This window comes from Oryzias latipes, chromosome 13, assembly GCF_002234675.1.
Source record: "Oryzias latipes chromosome 13, ASM223467v1".
Classification (NCBI taxonomy): Eukaryota; Metazoa; Chordata; class Actinopteri; order Beloniformes; family Adrianichthyidae; genus Oryzias; species Oryzias latipes.
In genome coordinates, this window is record NC_019871.2 from 30391292 (window position 1) to 30406357 (window position 15066).

A 15066-nucleotide genomic window follows, 5' to 3' on the forward strand; every position below is an offset into this window, starting at 1 on the left:
CCAGAAAATGGATTTGTTTCAATGAATACTCAAAATAGCTTTGTGCTGTTTTCACATGCAATGGAAAATTGTAACCGTGGATTTGATTTATTTATTTAGTACCATTTCAAGTGTTAGATCTCTCTTTTTAATAAATGGCCAATGTGAGACCAATACTTCAGGCATTTAAGGTAAAACTGTCTCCTCTATCAGAGATGTCATCGTTCTGGCACTGATGAAAGAGGGGCAGCTGTGTTGGGTCATTTCTGAAGATCTTTCTGTAGAAACCTCCATGGTGGATCCTTCACCCTTAGAATGAAGCCCTGGGCTTAAAAAAATCATGTTTAAACTTGACCCAGGTGTGTGCACATTGAAATGCAGAGTACTTGAAATGTGAGGGCACTCGTCCAGAGTTGGGGCTTCTTACTCTGGATGCATTGCTTCTTCAGGAGTGTCCTTCAACCCAGGACTTCAAGACTTGCCACCCTGCTTGTTTAACAGCTATCCCTGCCCCACCCACTTCTAATTGGTTGGTGATTGAAGGTTTTGGTTGAACATACCTGATCTTCGTAATAAACAGCCTGTAAGGACATGAATGTTTGAGAAACAGGCAGGACAATGACCTGGGTTGAAGATCATTGTCCTAGGATGTATCTGAAAGTCTCTTTTGATTATCTCAAAAAGTGAATCTTCAATGTTTGTTCAGTTTGACAGCAAATACTTCTAAAAAAAAACACTTTTACTGTTTTTTTAGACTAGAATCCAATAAAACTTACCAAGTCTTACAAATATCCCAAAATAATTCAATTTAACTTGAAATGACTTGTGTCCCATTGTGTAATGCCCACTTTAATTATTTTTTCTTCAAAGCATTTTAGATCTCATCACCAATTCCTAACAAAACCTGAAGTGCTTCTGGTTTAAACAGCGTTGTCTGTTCTCAGGATGCCACTCATGGTTCATTATAAAGCTGTGGTCGAGTCAATGGAAAGTGCTGGTCTGTCTGACAGCCTGTGTTATTTAAAAGGCAGCCGATGCCTTATAAGTACGGTCAGTTATTTGACAGTAACCTGCCTCACACTGATCACTGTTCTCTGAAATCTGACCCTTGCAAAGAGAGGTGCACACATGAGCGCAGAGGGAGACTGAAGCCTGCATTTCATCCACGACTGATCAGGACTCTCATTAAGTTAAAGTCATTGGTACTCAGACTGATGCTCCATCCACTCCTGACACGAGAAGAGAAATGGCAGAAAGCCTCTGGCCTGGTCACATGACCACCACCTCTCACTTTTGCTCTTAATGGCCGGCTGCTTGTCAATTATTAATTAACAGGCTCCTTCACTCAGGGTGGGGCTCAGTAGCACCAAGGAGCCATTAGGAGTCGCACAGAGACATCAAGATTACAGAGAAGTTAGGGAGGGGAAATCGAACGGCTCCCCCTTCTGGGATAAGTAATGGAGCGAGTCTCCCAGCAGACGGGCCTCCATTAAATCAGGATGATGTAATTGATGCTAATGCAAAGCCAAGGTCCCGGTCTGTGGCCTGGCTACACCCCCACAGACTCGGATAGAGACGCTGGAGAGTGTGGGGGGGGTTGAGTAGACCTCCTCCAGGTGTCATGGGGGTTGACTGTAATGCATCGTATGCTAAGCACTTGAGAAGGGGCGTGGCTACATTTGAATGATGGGATATGGCAGCTGATTCGACCTGCTGCCGTTCCCATCAAACTGCATCAAGACCTATTTAGAGGAGTGCTGCTGGAGGCCTAACAGCTTCCAACAGCAGCTCATAAACTGCATGCTAAACGAGACTTACTGCCATGACCAGAACCTGCATCAATACCGTTATTAGTTACTGTCAGCTCCATTACGGTGAGGTGAGACAGAGCTGTCCTGCAGTAGGTCATCGTTTCCCATCAACAATTTAGCATAAGTGCTGGACAGTTGGGCTATAGGAAAACAAACAAAAGAAAAGTTTATGCTTCTCTAATTTATCTTTGATAAAAACGAGATGAATGAAATCAACAAATCTGTTTTCCTTTAAAGTAATTCTTGCAGGCTTTAAATTTTTTTAGTCAAATTCTATTTACAAATATTTTTTTTAATGTAAGAATTTAAGATCCTTTGGTAACTTTGTACCGGGTGGCACAGAAAGACTACATAATTTAGTTTATTTCTTTTATTCTGATGAACGTTTTATTTTGAAAAGCCACTAGATTCTGTCCAGCACATCTGGATCAGGCTCACAGGATTCATGTTGATTCATGTCCATAAAGGGCTGCTCTGGTCAATGACATTACTTCTCAAATTAACTTACCCGTATTTTCACGACCGTAGGGCGCACCGGGTCATAGGGCACAGTCTCAGTTATGGGTGATTTTACGGTATTTAACGCATACAAAAGGTGCACTGGGTTTTAAGGCGCGACACTTTAAAACATAACGGTAACGCGTGCATGCTAGTGTGTGTTTAAAAAAAGGCAGCGAGTGCAAAACTGAGTTGGTTGTGATTTATTTTTCTTTTTTTCAGTCATCAAACAGCATCCAAAAATCCATCAAAGTCCTCATCTTCTGTCTCTGAAATGAACAGCTGGGCTAAATAATAACTATAAACTGGAGCTAGGGGCAGAAAAGGTTGGGGGCTGCTAGTCCAGTGGACTTGGTCCAAATGGGAGGGGAAAGCTAAAACATTGATGGGGTCTGGTTATTCTTTAACATTCACTCAGAAGTGTTTCTAAAAATGAAGCAGTGGTTTCAAACGCTGATCATTTGGAGGGGGAGATTTTCTGACCAAGACGGGGTTTAAGAAACTGCTAACCTCTGATAATAACAAGTGCTGTGTCACATGTTTGATTGACAGCAGAGTTCAGGTGAGCTGAATGAAGCCACCTCCTTCCAACACGCATGTGGCTCTGAAGGAGAAAGCTGCTGTCTGACGCTTCACTTCTGCTGTGAATGGAGCTGTTTTAATCCCACAGCTCCATTATACAGGAGTTTGAGTGTTGATTTAAAGGTTTTTATTTTGTTTTTCTTAGGGTAAATACTGCTGTTTTTCTTATTCCCTGACTATGAATATTAAGAATGATGAACCTGAAGAGAATTTAAGTCTTGTTAGAAGTATTTTCTGTTTATAATAGTGTCTCTGTTTTAAAGTCAGGTTAAAAACAGGATAAAACAACTACATGCATATGCATGTATGTGCATTTTCTCTGGATAAACACAAGCATCTTTTGCCTGCAAAGGTTTCTTACGGGGAGCTGAAGCCTCTGGGTCCTGATGGAGTCACTTAATGATTTTTTTTCTGTGCGTGTATCGCAGAGTGGATGTTTGAATCCGGGCCCGCCTGTCCACCATCCTCCTGAGATGAACAAACAACTTCATGCTATTAATCATGCAAGACACAATAGTTGTACAGTGGAAAGATTCAGTTGCAAAGTAAATGGATTAGAGGAAAGTGAATTGCCTTATTGAAAAATTGTCAGGCAGGAAACACGGGGCAGATGGGCTGCACCGCAGGTGGTCAGTAGACCTGGGGGAGGAGCCTATTGCATCCGTGGGGAAGATGAGCATAAAATGCATGCTACTTATGCCAAAGGAGGCTTTGATTCTGCAGGAAGGAAATGCTCCACAGCCCAGCTTTCCAGGGGAAATCCAGTTGTAATGGATCCAAAACTGGGTCGCTGTCATTGTCCTCTTGTTTTGTTTTTGTGTTGGCGAGTGGAATTACAGGACCTTTGGTGTTTGTAAATGTAGCTGTCACTGGTTTCCAAAAACCCACCAACATGTTTCCACTTGTCATGGCTCAGTCAGTCCTCCAGGAGAAATCCCTGTAAGGTGTTCATTCCAGCTCTCAGCCATTTCAGGGGAAGATCTCTCATCGATTACCGATACGAAGCCCATCGGCACGACAGTGGTTGTGATTTTGGGCTACACACATAAAATTGATTTGAACTGAATCTCAGCTGTGAGAGAAAAGTGTGAAGGATTTCCATTTTTTTAAAAACTTTATTTGATTCATTATAGACATACTGTTTCTGCTGGTATTTCTAGTTAAATTGTCTTTTCTATATTTGCTTCAACATTTTCTCCTGACGTTTTACTTGTCTAAGAGTTTAAAATGGACAGAAGGACTCCACGATATCATGATGTGTGGTATTGCGATGACGATATGAACAAATGGAAAAACAAAAAACAACTAATGCATCACTTCTATTTCATTGCAACACTTTCATTTAAATAAAAGTCAGCATAAATTCTACTGCAAGATATCTCAGTTGGAGACCCGTAAGGACATGTATGTATGGGAAACGCGCCAAAGAACAAAACGATTATCTATGTCTGGTAAAACTCATGGAAGCAAAACTGATCTGGGGAACAATTACAAACAATGTAGGAAGTGTGCATTTGGGCTTTTTAAAACGTGATGGTTTCTCTGTCTAAGCATGTGTGTAAACATTTTGGATGCAATGCAAGCTGATATTGCAATGTTGAGACATTTTTGATTAACTGTGCAGGCCTAATGGAAAAGTTCATTTGAAAAACAGGATGTGTGCAAGGATGATACTTATAAAATGACTTTGACACGGATGGATGTTAAAGTTCTCTTAATGGTTAAATGTTTTTTATAGTCTTGGGTCTTCTTATTTAAGTGAATGACTTTTAAAGTCTTGTTCCACCATTACGGTCCTCAGGGCCACACAGACCGTTGAGGTTTTTAGGAGGAGGCTGAAGACCCACCTTTTTAATTTGGCTTTCATTTGGCTATTCTTATGTATTTATTTATTTCTATTCAAAGCATTTTATAGTTAATTTATGTAGACGATTATTCTTTGGATATACTACTCATTTTATTCATCTTCTGATCCGTTTTGTCCCTTCGGGGTCACGAGGCTGCTGGAGCCTATCCCAGCCACTTACGGGCGACACCCTGGACAGGTCGTCAGTCTGTCGCAGGGCCAATATCACACAATATAGAGTAACCAATTAGCCAGAGTCCCCAAAGAAAACCCACGCATGCACGGGGAGAACATGCAGACTACACACAGAAAGGTCCCCCATTGATGTTGTGTTTTTCAGGTCCCCCAGCCGGGACTTGACCCGGGGGCCTTCTTGCTGTGAGGCAAGAGCGCTAACCATTCAAACAATTCCTGTTGAAATTGCATTTTTGCTTTAGCAGAAATAACTTATAGTCAGAAATGTACAAATCTTAGTTGTAAAATGCAGCTATAACAAGGCAGAAATTAGGGGTGTAGGAAAGAATCAATTGGCGGTGTATCGCAATATTTCATTTGCCGATACTTGTATTGATTCAAAATACTGTCAGACTAAATTAATTTATTTAATAATTTATGAGTGTCCTTCAGAATCTGACTCTTATTTTGTACTTAAACCTCCAACCGCTAGTTGGGAGCACAGCACCCTGAGCCTCTCTGAGCAGCTCTACACTGCACCAAAACAAGATCTTGTGAGAATCAGCCTGTTAAATGCTAAATGTTTAGTCAGCCTCGCAGTTTTAGTTGTTAGGAGACATGTACTACTTAGTTTTTGCTATGGAAGTGAGCTGAACCAAAGCTCTGTGCCTCGCTGCTGCCAGTACCATATAAAAATGTGGATTGTAGTACTTTGTAGTGGGCTCCAGATGAGAACGAGTGACACTTAAGATATATCCTGATACATATGGTATTGTCAGACTCTTGCCAATACATAGCCCTAGCAGGAATTGATGCATTGTGTTTGGCTGGAATGAAGGGTAACTTGGGGTTTTCTGAGCCTTTGGGGTTGATGGGTTAATAAAGATGTTGCTGTATTGCTCCAACATGGGAAAATTCACTGGTAAAGAAAGTGAAGGCTTGCTTTTGAACCCTCTCTCAAAAGATGTGGCTGTTTATAGTAATAAGTATCTATCAACTCTTTTTTTTTTTTTTTTTTTAACTTATTTTTTCTCAAACGGATAAAAAACACAACAACTTTGTTTCCAGACAACAAGGTGAAAAGGTGGATTGATCCACAGGTTTTTCTGTATAGTCCCCAAGGTCTCATAGTGTGCTGTTCAGAAAAAACTCAACCCTTTTAAAACTTATGAGCAACTGGAAATAAGAGAAATGATTGATTACATCAATTCTGTCTCTTTTTTTTTTTTTGTAGATGAATGAGTTTAGAGAGAGTTTTCAGAGACAGTAGGGTTACAGATGCTTAATGATACGACCTGTGATGCTGGGGGGCTGAATAGCCCCATTCATTTATGGGACAATCTTAGTAATGAAAGGGCATCTAGTGGCAAACATAATGCTAGCACCACCATGAATGCAGGAACATGCTAGTTCTGACATGACGATAAGGTCTTCATTAAACCTGCTATGCCTGCTTCTGTCCACAATCCTCTGCCGGATATCAAACCGATGTTCTTCTGTTTCATGTCAGGGTGGAGAGGTCCACAGACCAGGTCATCAAGCCTGTCAACGTGGAGGCCTTATCCAAATGGGTGGGAAAGATCCCCCCTGACGTGGTGAGGGACATGGCTGTCATCGCCCCCATGCTTTCCAGGCTGGGTTACGACCCGCACGCCAACCCCCCCAACTACGGCCAGCCCGACCCCAAGGTTCTGGACAACACTCGGAGGGTGAGTGCTCTGCTGCTCCCTGAATTTTGACTTTAGTTCAGCTTTAAAAGAATGATGATGTGGGCTTTGCTTCAGAGAATGACAATGATCTTTGCTGCTTTTTGTATTATTCATTTTTTTGTCTGTATGACACGTCAGCCTGAAGCTGATTGGCTCTTGGGGCAGAAAGAATAAAGCAGCTGTTCCACTAATCTACTCTAGGTGATGCATGTCAGTTATTTCTGATCCGTTTTTCTGTGTCAGCACGCCCTGTAACGATGGATGTGGTTCACTTCCATGATAGAATCCATCTTTTCATTGTAACATTTATTGCATGGGGGTGGAGAGAGAGGACAGCTGTTTCCAAAAACAAACCAGAAATAACCATTCAGGAAAGACATTTCAAATAAAACATGGCTAGACAGATATGAGTTTATTAATCCCACAGTAGTAAGAAGGACTAAGCTATTTAGTTGTGAAAAGCATGAAGAAAATGTGGTAAAAATCACAAAAATAAGTGTTGTCAGTTTTTTGGGAAGTGATGTTTCTGTTTAAAAATTAAGAATCTGTTTTTTTTTCGCAAAGATGTTTCAGAGGATAGGTGGCAGCCCTGGCAGTGTCTGACAGAGGAGCTAACCCCCCCTCCATCCCTCTGACAGACAGGAACACTGACTCACTTGCTGTACCTGCGAGAGCCTTTGTCAGTGTGTAAAAATAACCCTGTGATGTCACCAGGGTGCCTTGAACAGGGATCTAGAGTTTTGTTTCCAGCAGTCTACACCACTAGCTGTGTCTCCTGTTTACCACTAACTAGGGATGGTGGTAACAATTGGGAAAGCGAAAAACATTCATTAGTTATAGTTTAAATTAAACACAGTTACAATAAGATGATCTTTTTTCTGCTTTCATCAAACACTTGAGTTTGAATCCTGCAGCAAACGATTTCAGTGATGTGAATCTGAAAGGGTTTTTTAAAGAATGAGTGGGTGTTTCTACATATCAGGATTTATTAGACAAAGGCTGATTGAGATGGTAATACTATCTGGAAAACCTTTGATTATGAATGTGTGTTTGGTAAAGCCCATTGACTGTATAAGAGAACTGGACTGAGTGACCTCTCTCCCCTCGAGTTCCAAACAAAAAGTACCCACTTGTTCCAATAAGCCAAAATCCCATGGACTTCTATAGAGAAATGAACAGCTATTAGTCATTCTATCGGTGAGAATAACCATTCTTGCTTTGATACCTTTTTTGTAACATGTTCTTGATAATCCTCATTCTTTCATATTTTATTTGTAGTGCAAAGTATTCAAGTTATAAAATGCTCAGTCAGATGCCTCAGTCAAAGTAGATGCTCTCACATTGAACATTAGAAGCTGTTGATTGACAGATTCTCCAGAGCCCACTTTCAGTGGTAGGGCTGTGGACTTCCAACAAGCTTCATCCTGATTGGCGACAGTAGCTGCCGTAGAAACGTTATCTCAGACCAACTGGGACCAATCACTGCTTATTGATGCCGTCTGTCTCCATCATGGCACTGTCCGTCCGTCCGGTCATGGAACTTGGCTTTTGGGACATGGAGATGTCCGTGTTGCTAAAATGGCGACTGAATGGCTTTGATTTGGTTTGAGCCTGAAGTAAAGGCTTCTCTATGAGTGACGTCACACTCACTCAGTTCAGTTCTTTAAGGCAGTCAGTGGTAAGAACTCTCTTACACACTGGAATAACTGGCTAAAACTAACAAAGACAGCATTCGATTCACAGTCAAGAAATTCAGTAGTTTTCCTCCATTGAAAAGGATATGTGACCACAGCCTGTGATGTGTCTGTAGATGGCAAATAAAAGTCATCCCAAATGTTTCCTTACGTTGAAATGTGCTTACAGGAACATGTCAAACATGCTAACCTGACAGAAGCTGTTCAGCTTCCAGAGATCCTCAAACATTGAGTACATTAATAATGCTAAGTTTATTCTCTAACTTATCTTTAGAGACTCTTTTTTTTTTTTTTTTTCATGCTCGAACAGAGACATGTAGCAGACAAGTGACTATCTGTGCTTTTGTAAACGGACTTAGAGGAGGCGGGCTCACACAGGAATTCACTAATCCTTCAGTTCCTACCTGACCTTGGAGCTTAGAAACTTTGTGATTTTGCAGGAACATCATGCTCTTTTGTTGTTCTTCTAGTCAGATGTCCAACCAGTCTGTCTAACCTTGTTTTCACGGCTATTTTTGGAGTACACTATGATTTATTAAACTCTCCTCCTCCAGCGGGGCTGTGGGTAGACATCTGCAGCTTGTCCACCACGTTCAGCTTTTTTTAAAATCTCTCAAGGACTGTGGAGGCCGAGGTTTTACAGTCTGCTCGACTTCATAGATGATTGGTGTTCTTAGTGTTTGGTCAGAGAGGTGCTTGGGTCAACATCTTAAAAGAAGAGATGTGATGAACTCAAAAATGGCTGTAAATCATTGGGACAGGGGAAAAAAAGCTTTCCCTTCTCTTGTGCAGAGTTCTGCTGAGAGCCGAGGAAACGAGGCGCCTCAGTTTCCACCACTGCAGCTCTGTCTGGGAATTATTTGGTTTAGAAATGCCAAACTGAAGTCATTCCTGAAATCAAGTAAAGCTGGAAAATGATGTGAGGTTTCTATGTGAGATAATAGTTTAGTGTTGAAGCCTGAATGTCTTTCCACTGGCCTCACAGATGGAACTAGTCTTTTTGGCCAACATATTTTATGGTTACACATTGTTTTCAATAATAACGTACTAAAATAAAGCCATGATTTCTGTAAAACATCCAGAAATACTTAAGTTCAGTGGGTTATTTTGCTTCAGCTGGAGCTATAGAAGACCACAGCTTGTGATTTTTCCTGTTTTTTAGGAAGTTTTTTAAGCTGAAAATCCTCCCATTCAATCGTTCCTTTACACGCATCAGTCGTCCTGATCCCTTTGCTGAAAAACAAAGCATGATGTTTCCACCTCCATGCTTTACAGCAGGTATGGTGTTCTTTGGATGCAACTCAGCATTGTTTCTCCTCCAAATACGATGAGCAGAGTTCTGTTCTGTTTTGGTTTCTTCTGACCATAGGACATTCTCCCAATCCTCTTCTGGATCATTCAAATGCTCTCTAGCAAACTTAGACGCTCCTGCACATGTACTGGGTTTAGCAGGGGGACACGTCTGACCACATCAGAAGCATGTTAATATTTAGACGACGAAAAAAAAGCTACCGTATTTTTACGACCATAGGGCGCGGTCTCAGTCACGGGGGATTTTTCCGCCTTTGACACATACAAAAGGCGCAATGGGTGTTAAGGCGTGGGCACGTAAACGTCTCTCTGCTTTTCTCCCCCCTAGCGAAAAAAGCAGCTTAAAGCCACACACACAAACACTCAATGTGTGTTTAAAAAAATCTGAGCTAATTTTGATGTATTTTTCATTTTCCTCCGCGTAGCTGATAGCTGCGGTCCAAACAGGCCTTCAGCCATCTTGTTAACAAGTGTTGGGACCTGGGCCTTAGCCCCGCCCATGGCCACTAAGACTCACGGGAAGTGTTGATTCCCACACCATTAGGGAGCTGTGAAGAGAAGTGATAACCATATTGTTATACTAATTTTGTTAATTCATGGTAAATGGGCAATGCTGGTGTTGTCAGTCTGCTTCTCTGCCTACCCCTCCCTTACTGACATGGTTGAGGGTTACAAGATAGAAGAAGCATGTCCAGTCTGAAACTGCAGACAGTTGCTCTGCAGTTAGGTTACAGTTGGGCTTTACATCTTTCTCCCTTCCTCACACAGTCTTCTTCTACGACCCACAACTACACATTAGACGCACCGGCTCACAGGGCGCCCCCTGTTGGCTGAAGAAAATTTATGACTTTTAGGTAGTGAAAATACACATAAAACCGAAAACACAACTAGTTAGGACTGATGAAGCAACTAGCTTAAGGACGACTTTATGTCCACATGCCGTGACTCACCTAGAGGAATAGGAACCTTCATTGACATCTTTTAACAGAAAAATGCAAGACTGTGTCTTTTGAAATGAACAGTTGGATCCAACAGGATGATGTCATGACTTTAGGACTGATTTCACACTTTTCCTTGGAAGCAGTTACCTCCTAAAGCAAATGTGGATCGGGTTAAACATATGGGAACAATAAAAAAAACTGTGAATGATTTAGCATAAAAGTAAAACGAAAACATAACGAGTAGAAGCCGCCACTTTACCTACAATTTATCTGGAAAGTCCTTTACAATTGGTCATGTGATGCTCTGTTGACTCTCCGTTGGAGGATTAAAGGGGCTTGTCATGTCCTGTGTGGAACTCCTTACTTGAAAGTTTAGAGACACTGAAAGACGGTTCAGTTAAACCATACTAGTTTAAAACTGAAATGAGTTGAACAGAAAGGAGCAGAGCTTGACTGCAGTGAGTGGACTCTAAAATGACTGCTTGTTTTTTTATTTTGACATCATTAAGTGGAGCCATGAGATCATCTTAGCTGTGACTGAATGGGAGCAAATGGATCAGCTGCAGAGCTTCCTATGCTCACTTTTTAACACTAAAATGTAATAATACAGTCTCATCATTTGTTGAACTGCTGATATGTATTCATGTCTTTACCACAGAAACCTCCAAAGTGGAAATACTGTTATTGATCCAGTAGTTTATTTAGGTTTCACATTTGTGAACACAATTACATTTAAATAATTGTTAATGCATGAGAGAAGGCTCCGACCTCAGAATCTGTTCCACTCCGTAACAAATCAAATCTGGACTTGTAAGCATTAAGTTAGATTTCCAAATTGTCATGCATGTGAAATGTAGCACGAATTCTGTTGAGGTTAGCACATTTGGCCTCCATGTCTGGAGAGGAACAAGCTAAACAAGCTGAGTGAATAACATTGTTCAGCTCTCTATTGACTTGAATAGATGAGACAGCAGATCTTTTTCTCTTATTTTCTAACCGAATACAAAGTATCATCTCATCCTCCTTTAGTGTAATCCAGCTGTGTGTGAAGCATCATTTCTCTCCATGAGAATCCTCTTTCCTTAATGAGGCGCCTGGCTAAAAAGAAAAAAATATATATAAACCACTACATATTTGAAATAGAACTGATCTTCATTTAAAAAAAATGAGATATTCAAAAATAAAAACTTTTCATAGTAATGTTTCACTTTACTATGAAATGTTTACATCAAAGTGTAAGTCAAATGATGACATCAAGAATATAAACGGAATTTACTCATATAGTATTGAGAGTGAAACCGTCCCAATCAATGAATGCTGACAGAGAAAGATTGGAGCTTGTTCAGAAAAGGTGAACAAAGCAGAAGCAGGCAACTTTCCAGGCTGACGGTGGGATGCATGCAGCTGTTTGGATCGTTGTGTTGGGGTCAGTTTGTCATATTTCCCGGCTGTAACATGAGAACACAGCAGAATGTTTCTTTGTGTTATGCTGTTGGAAACTCTTTTTCAGTTTTCCACATGTGAGCACGCTCCTCCCACTGATTCCCTCTTCATGCCGGTAGCTCCTCTTCATCACTCCGTCATGCCCGTTATTGCTTTGAAGATGCATCTGCAGCGTTGTGTACATATTTCAGCTGCAGCAAACATGCGTCTGGATGTGCTACTTCCTCCTGAAACCGTGTCCGTACAGTCCACGGCCCGGCTCCTCAAAGCCCCTTTTCTGATTTCTGCTGTTCACATCTGCAGATAATCAGTGCGTTTCCCTGCATCAGCTCCAGCTGCAGGCTTTTATCACCTTTCCCCCCTCTGCTCCGTGACTCGGGGCTCTTTCATGCAGAGGAGGAGCTGACGTCTCTGCAGAAGTGGACTCAAATCTTTAGTTTGCTTAGAAAGCTGGTTCAGGAGAAGACTTTCCGCCCCAGAGGGGCAACTACACCTTTTACATGAAGTTATGCATGGAGATATGAAGATGAATCTTATTGCTCCTTTTTCATACTCTCAATAAAACAACTGTAGTTTAAGTTTCCTTTTTGATACTTTTTCTTTTCCAATACTTTTTGAGTCTTGATCTGATTAGTGCTGGACAGACTAACCTGCGTTTTATAATTCAACTGCTCCTACTCTTAAAGAAAATGAATAAATAAATATATATTCTGTTATAACTATTCCAATCCTCAGGTTTGACTGAAGATTTCAATCATCAAGTGTGGGACAGGAGGAGAAACTCAGCCTGAAGCCTCCAGAGCAGTTTGTGTAAAGCTGCAACAGTTTCCTAAAACACCAGTAAATGCAAAGAAGTCATAACAGTTGTTTTTGAACAGTTACTGAACACACAAGGCCTTGTCCTGGGCAATGGTCAGTCATTTTTTGTTTTTTTTATTTTAGAGTCACATCATGTGGGAAGTTTTTAACCTTAGTTGTTTTATACTTTTCCTAATTTAAACTAAAGAAACAGTGTAAATCATTTAAAATATCATTTTTTTATTAAATTAGGGCTGCACAATATAAGGAAATTTTGGGATACGCGATATTAGTGATCAATATTCGATGAGAATATAACTTGGGATACATAAACAAATAGAAAACAAACAAAAAACAAAATGTCCATTTCACTGCAACAGCTTGATTTAAATAGGAGTCAACATGTCTTACATTACATGACTCTAGTCTACATCCAAGGCATAAAAGGGCTCAATACATAAAATACATAAAGGGATTGGTTTGACTTGTTAAATGGTGTATACTTGTATAGCGCTGTTCTACCTTCCTCGAAGCGGTTTATAGTCCCATTCACACACTGATGACTGCGCCAGAGACCAGGTGGGGTTCAGTGCCTTGCCCAAGGACCCTTCAAGGCGGGAACTGAACCTGCAATCTTCCGATCAGAGGTCGACCGCCCTACTGCTCTACCAAAATAGCCCCCTTACGGCCTAAATACTTCAATCTGTCATAAGATTGTTTTAGCCCATTCAAGGTAACCATTTATCACAGTTCGCCGTCATATTGCACAGCTTGATATTGCGGTAACGATAAAGTTCTGATTTATTGTGCAGGCCTATAAATTATATACAGCAGGGTTTAAAAAAAGCCCTAATAGATATAATAATTCAATTCTGGAGTGATGTGCCACCAAGTGCTTTCTGGGAAATCTTTGGTAACTGTACGGAAGACTGGAAGCTTGAGGTCAATCCCTGAAAATGATTCAATTCTCTATGTAGGTGGAAAGAGAAGAACACTCATACATATTTACCAAATGAGGAAGAATTCAACCTCTACCTGTGATTGGTGGAAAGATTCTCTTTGGTCCCAAATCAAATCCTAAATCTTTCATAGTCTCTGCTGACTTTATGTCCTGCCTGTTTTTCCTGTTTACACGTCTGTTTCCTGCCACTGTTCATTAATGCCAGACACACAACAGATTCACAAACAGCTGATTGTATCAAATGCTGAGCCTCTGCAAGAGTTCATGTCATGCAGCTGCAGCTAAATGGACCCCACAGGACCTGCACTGCTCCCTGTGACCCTCAGATGACGCGCTGCAGTTCACCTTCAGGCCGCAGCCAGGATGATCAAGGGTCACTGTTGTGGGAGTCTAACATGGAATAGAATCAGAGAAAGCGTTGGGATGACAGGTCTTGGCTTTCCTGCTCTCCCTGGATCTGGTCCATGTCTGAAACACATCCTCTCTGAATTCCTGCTCTCTCCTGTCTGCTATGGAAAAGTGTCTGCAGCCGACCCAACTCCTGGATTTACATGGCAAGTTTTAAAACAGATTTTTAGAAAAAGACCCTCGTGAGGCCTTTAGGGGTCTACGAGCAGAACCTAAAAACATTTAAAAGAGGACATGTTGTGTTTGTGTTGTAAATAATCTTAGTCACAGTTTAACAACACAGAGAAGCTGCTGTCGGGAAGGTGATGTTAAAGAAACTAGGGTAAACCTAAAAGACGGATTTGGAGTGGCGCTGAGAGCAGCTGATGGTCACATCTCATCCTCTGACAGCCTCCGTCAGAATCGGAATCTCCTGTTATTGATCTGCAATAAGCTCAGAGGAGGGAACCTGTGGCCCCCCCACTGCATGTTCTACATCCCAAACACGCCTGCTCCTGATTCAGATTGGTTTGAATAAAGAAAAACTTTGAATATTTTATGTATGTCCCCCATCATGATAAAAATGCTACAAGGACATGTTAAAAACACCCAAAACACACCTATATAATTTATGCATATACATAAAAATGAATGATTTAGTGCAAAACGGGCTAAAAGGATGCAATTAGCATGTTAAAAGTGCACAACTGAACCACTTCAGAATAAGACCAACTTGTTGAAAGAGTTACTGGGAAAGCTGTCTGCTATTTTAGAGGAACCTTCGCAAATACAAGGAATGAGGTCTGCCCACCTGATTATCAAAAAACACGCCCTGAACACGCAAACACACACAGGGTTGTCACGAAAGGGAAATAAATCAAAACCCTTTTGAAATCCACACTTGCCCCCTCTGGTAATCTGCCTTCAGGGGC

At 41.2% G+C, this 15066-nt stretch overlaps 1 protein-coding gene across 9 annotated transcripts in view; it reads left to right on the plus strand.

Annotated features, from left to right (window-relative positions):
* LOC101161430 (protein-tyrosine sulfotransferase 1) overlaps nt 1-15066 on the plus strand; it is a 41189-nt gene that overhangs the window by 20796 nt on the left and 5327 nt on the right. For 8 of the 9 annotated variants that reach the window (XR_909917.3, XR_002291588.2, XM_011483001.3 and 5 more), the window contains one exon: nt 6401-6599. Coding sequence is in view for 7 of the 9 variants with exons in the window: in XM_011483001.3 (XP_011481303.1) it covers nt 6401-6599 (199 nt within the window). In the remaining 2 variants the exon portion in view is untranslated. Of the gene's footprint in view, nt 1-6400; nt 6600-12723; nt 12850-15066 lie in introns of those variants that run through there. The other variant, XM_020708503.2, reaches the window with a different exon arrangement.